This window comes from Hypomesus transpacificus, chromosome 9 (assembly GCF_021917145.1).
Source record: "Hypomesus transpacificus isolate Combined female chromosome 9, fHypTra1, whole genome shotgun sequence".
Lineage (NCBI taxonomy): Eukaryota > Metazoa > Chordata > Actinopteri > Osmeriformes > Osmeridae > Hypomesus > Hypomesus transpacificus.
Window position 1 is genome coordinate 17,806,887 of NC_061068.1, and position 5,632 is coordinate 17,812,518.

Genomic DNA, 5,632 nt, shown 5'->3' on the forward strand with positions numbered 1-5,632 from the left:
AAAATAATAATGTTGGTTGCCTTTAAGGTAATATGGTTCCTGGGTTACTATCCATACCAATATTGTTCCTGGGTTACTATCCATGCCAAAGTGACTCCTGGGTTTCTATCCATACTAATATGGCTCCAGGGTTCCTATCCATACCGATATGGTTCCTTGGGACTAGCCATATCAATGTGATTCCTGGATTACTGGCCATACCAATATGGTTCCTGGGGGACTATCCACAGCTATACCATAGTCCCTTATAGTCCCCAGTTTATGTTTATTGTAAAGGGGGGATGTTTATAGACAGACTGAAGTTGTTCCTAGTATGTTGTACAAACAGTACAACAATACATACAGTAATTTACATAAATAATGACCTTGAATAAAGAATAAAGGTGTTGAGTGAATAAACTATTAAAGTACAGTTAATGATCCAGTCCTTTGATGAAATATGTTGAATATTTTTATTAATAGTACATTAGACTAATATAAAATCAACTGATAAAATCCTTTCATTAGACTTTAGGATTTGTCAAATGTTAGTTAGCAGATGAATGGGTTGTTCTTAGTATAGGCCAGGACTAGGTCAGGGCCAGCTGCAGCACTTGCAGGAGTCAAGGTAGACCAGGCCAGGCTGACAGCTGTGCAGGTAAGTGTTTCCCCTGAAGCACTGGAAGTAGGTGGTCTGGTCAGCGGCGTTGGCATACAGGCCATCAGGGCGTCCAGAGCAGAAGGTCGAGATGGGGTCAGCAGTGGTGGTGGGGCCTGGCGTTGTGGTGGGCTTTGGGGCGAAGCCTGGGGAAAGGGGGGATGGAGGAAGAATGAAGGACAGCTTGACCAGCCTTGGCCCACTCTTCTTGACATCGCTTGCATTTTAAAACATGTTCTTGTTGTTGTTTATATTCAATACATTTTTCCAGCCATAATAATTCCTTATAATAACTCTGCCAGGAACCTCTGGGTTACCATGGATGACAAGCTCTCCCTCACGGCCCACATGGCTGCAGTCTACCAGTCTTGTAGATTCACCCTCTACAACATCTGGAAGATCGGGAGATACCTGTCTGAGCATTCCACCCAGCTGCTAGTCCAAGCACTTGTCCTCTCCAAGTTAGACTACTGCAACTCGCTTCTTGCCGGTCTCCCAGCATGCGCAACCCGCCCTCTTCAGAGGATTCAGAACACAGCAGCCCGCCTGTTCTTCAACCTACCCAGACGCTCCCACGTCACCCCGCTCCTCATCTCCCTTCACTGGCTACCTATTACAGCCTGTGTCAGATTGAAGACCCTGATACTGACCTTCCGAGCGGTTGTTTCTCCTCCAGCCTTACACCCCCACCCACCACCAACGGTCTTCTTATGACAACCGTCTGGTGGTCCCACCTCTCAAGAGCACCCGCTCCCAACCCAAGCTCTTCTCCTGTTTGGCCCCCCAATGGTGGAATCATCTCCCCACCTCCATCAGAGATACTGACTGTCTCCCCACCTTCAAGAAAAGGCTAAAGACGCACTTGTCCCGGGAGTACAGCGGTACTCAAGAAAGATTTGTTGGATCCAATGTTAGTTTATTTTCTCCAGGAACACAATGACACTTACTGAGGGACTTGTTGCACTTGTTGGTTAGTTGTAACTTGTTGGTTAGTTATAACTGAGTTAACTACTTGTACTCGCTGTAAATTATATTATTTTTACTTGCTTTCCTACAGGTACACTCTTGCACTTTTGAGGTTCATGTTGTTTAATTTGTAACTTGTTTAACTACTTGCTCTTATGTTTCTTCCCATTGGCACTTGGTTGCTTATCACAATGTATGCTCATGTTTCGGCTTCACACAATGTTTTTTGGGGGCTATCTCGTTGTTTATGATCATTGACCTATGCACTTTTTGTAAAGCTCCCTCTTGGGAGTCACTTTGGATAAAAACTAAATGAATAAATGTAATGTAAATGTAATTACATTTTACAGTTGTAATTACAATACAGTTAATTATTAATACATTCTTAATTTCAAAAGTTTATCTTTGATTTCTACTTTAGATATATTCCATCCGGAATCCAACATTTTCCATTATAGCTCATTTACCCAAGGAGTTCCGTAGGTGGTTGACCAGAGGGTAAGCTCCGTCACCACAGAAGGATCCTCCAAAGTCATCCATGTCCAGCGACCACACAGATGCTCCCCCAAGTTTGTTGGTGCTCAGCCATTGGACCTGAGGAGTGAAGAGGGGAGGGGCACACGTCACTCATGTCCTTGTTTGGCTAGTCAGTATCCTCCCTCATTAGCCCTCTCAGGGCTTCATCCAGAGTTGTCTACCTCAAACACGCACTGACTCTCTTTCACTGCTTTATCTGAAAAACTAGCAATATAAATGCTCTTTATACTGACCAGTTAGTTAAACCAATTTAACTCAGTGACACAAACACTTAGAAATGAGCGAGATGGTTTGCTAACATTCACCACTGGCAATTGATTGAAATTACAACTGCTCAGTTAAAGAATCCACATGACTGCACTGTCGCCTTGCAGCAAAAAGGTCCTGAGTTCAGTTGGGCTATCTCCCGGGCCTTTATGTGTGAGTCGTGGGTGTCCTTTGTGAGTGCAGCATCTTCTTCCCGTGCACAGATGGGTTCCCTCAGTAAAAATAACCCCAATATAAATGCATATGGAACTGATCGTTCTGCTGTACATGTCCCTGGCCAAAAGGGTTTTGAGGAATGCCCTTTCTTTTTTCTGTAGGAAGGCCATAAATGTATGTCGATACAAAAATGGTTCCATTTTTTAGGGGAGGTCCCACATCCATTAGGGGAGGTCTTCCTAAACTTAATTGTGGAACAATTGCCAAATTCTTCGACCTATTAATATATGGTGGGCACCTTAGCAGCGTAGCTCTCCTTGTTGTCGAAGCCCACCCAAGCGCTGCCCTGGGTGGCGTAGGGCACTTTCTGCTCGTCGATCCAGCCCACTGTAGCACTAGAGGTGAAGGAGCACACCTGGCAATGCAGAAATCTGCAGTTAACTGAATTGGCTCATCAACACCAAGGGACGGTTTAGAGGTCAGGGGGTTCAATTCCTTACTTCGTAGAAGGCCCAGAAGCCAGCGGTGCGAGTGTAAGGGCCGGCGTCGGCAGGGCCTTTGGAGGGGGCTCCCAGGCTGTGGTTGGGGGTGGTGAGGCGGTATGTGCGGCCGTACGTGGGGAACCCCATCAACAGCTTCTCAGCAGGGGCACCCAGACTCAGCCATTTGGACAAGGAGGAATCCTGCAGGGGGGCAGAACAACAGGAGGATCTTATTTCCCAGTAGTATTGTTGTATGTGATCATCTCCCATCGTGGCCATATGGTATTAGTTTCAGAACGTGTGTGAATGGTGCATGGCTTTGTGTGTGTGTTTACTTGAATCTCTTACCACATTGTGGTCGATGTGAGACCCTGAGTCCAGACTGCTTCTGTACAGAGGACTGTTGTGTCCAGTAGCAGACTCCCAGTGGCCATGGAAGTCATAGGTCATCACATTCATGAAATCCAGGTGGCTGTGGGCAACATAGTCAACTAAGCTGCTTGATTGGATACAACTGGGTAAACAGTGTGTACCATTGAGGCAAATGCCTAATGCAGGGGCCTGGGTTCAAAACTGTCTCAGGCCATTTTCTGCATGTCTTCCCTGCTCTCTCTCCCTGCTTTTCTGTCTCTCTCTCCTCTTATAAATGAATACAATGGAAAAGGCTATGCTTATATAAAAATACTATGCTGCATACTTGACTAAATTTACCATAATTCTCACCATCACTGATGTTCACTACTTAATATGAGTTACAATTTCTCTTAATTTGGTTGGTCGTACCGGGAGATCTCAGGAACATCGTAGCTGGTGTTGAGGACTGGGACGAGGCCTGCAACAGTAGCTGACAGCAGTAGCTGGGTCTTCCTGGTGTCTCTTGCCTCATCTTCAAAGGCCTTGCCCAACTCCTGGAAGGGGCAACGTAAAAGAAAAAGATGTTTGCAACTTTTATAGTGTCCTTTAACATGTGCAAGAAAGAGCCCATCTGATTAACACAAACGCTGCTATTAAATACTTGTTGTAGAGGGAATGAGAAAGTAACCTGGACAAGATCAGTGAACTTCATCCTGTCAGTAGATGGGCTTCCGTTCTGTCCAGGGTACTGCCAGTCCAAATTCAAACCATCAAAGTTGTGTGCACGTAGGTAGCTAATGGAGGACTTAATGAAGTCTGCACGGCTCTCAGGCTTGGAAACCATGGAGATGAATCTAAATGGTCAAAGTGGGACCTTAAGTTAGGGGCAGTTGAACACAGAACTCTAATAACTTAGTGGAAGATCCTTGGCTACTCAATTTACAAAGTCAAATCATTATGTTGCTCTGTTGTCGTATTGTAGTGTGAATGTTTGTGTGTATATTTACATATTTGAATATAATAAATTACTTTTTCATTTAACTTACGGGCTGATTCCATTGAGTGTGCCTCCCACAGACAGCAGAGTCTTCATCACTGGGTTACTGCAGCAGAAAGGAACAAGGGAAAAAAAAAAAACATAAGTCAAAGCTTTCAGACATGAAAGACCACATGCATCAGAAGACACAAAACGAGAGCGTAACCCCCTCAACTGTAAACACTACAGATAGCAAAAACCTAACTACAATCTACATCTCTAACAACCAATACACTTACATATTCTTCAGCTTGTTTAGATCCTTGTACATGGTCTCATCATTCCATTCCACAGGGATTATCTGGTTGAAGCTGTTGATGGTGGCCATGTTGTAGATGACATGGGTGCAGAGGAACGGGTCTATGTTTTCTGGGCCAAACTTTCCAGAGCCGGGTCGGTACTGAGCCCAGTTGGTCATGTGGCACACCAGTTTGGTGGAGGAGGCTGAGGGCATAAAGGACATCTATTTAGTCATGGAATACCTGAGTAATTCCCCCTTTTATTTTTGGTGTGCTCTGATGATCATTATCAGCATTTATTCAAACTGTCATTGATGATGAGTATTATTAACTAATTACAGCTGTCATCTTATAAAGGACTGATGAAATAGAGTGGACCCATGTTATTACCAATCTGCAGCATCAGCAGAAGCCCCAGGGCTAAAAAAAACACAGAACAGAAACATGGTTAGGGTCGATGGAAAAGCAAAAACAGGGATAGGTTAGACGGAGAGGAGGAAACAGGGTTAGGTTAAGACTGTTGGACAAGTGAAAAAATAAACAAATGTAGACAATGAAAAGAATGTATGAATGCATACATACATGAATTCAGAAGAATAAATACATGAAGATACAAATAAATAAACAACAAACATATATGAATATAAAATAAATAAAGAGTGAATGAATCAGCTCTCACCTGTGAGGAGACTCAGTTTTGCCATATTGTTGAAATGATAACAGAATTCACCTGGGTAACAACGTACTTTACCTCTGTATCAGATACACCTTAAATAGATAATAATGAATAATTAGTTATAATTTGACCATCCTCAAAAAGTGAATTAATGTCATCCTTGGATACATACATAAACTAGTGTTTGTACATACACCTATGAAAACAGAAATTCCATGCAGGAAAACATATGGCTAAATATGATATTCAGTGTTTAACTACTGTATTATCACAAGCTATCTC

General features: G+C 43.4%; 1 protein-coding gene across 1 annotated transcript; it reads right to left on the reverse strand.

Annotated features, from left to right (window-relative positions):
- Nucleotides 1–433: 433 nt before the first annotated feature.
- chia.1 (chitinase, acidic.1) lies at nt 434–5,418 on the reverse strand. Its single transcript, XM_047026425.1, has 11 exons — nt 5,354–5,418; nt 5,065–5,094; nt 4,675–4,879; nt 4,446–4,502; nt 4,088–4,253; nt 3,829–3,953; nt 3,394–3,517; nt 3,064–3,246; nt 2,862–2,978; nt 2,071–2,197; nt 434–783 (listed from the first exon to the last, which is right to left on the reverse strand). The coding sequence occupies exons 1-11, from the start codon at nt 5,376–5,378 to the stop codon at nt 575–577; spliced, it is 1,368 nt and encodes a 455-aa protein (XP_046882381.1). The 5' UTR covers nt 5,379–5,418; the 3' UTR covers nt 434–574.
- Nucleotides 5,419–5,632: the final 214 nt, after the last annotated feature.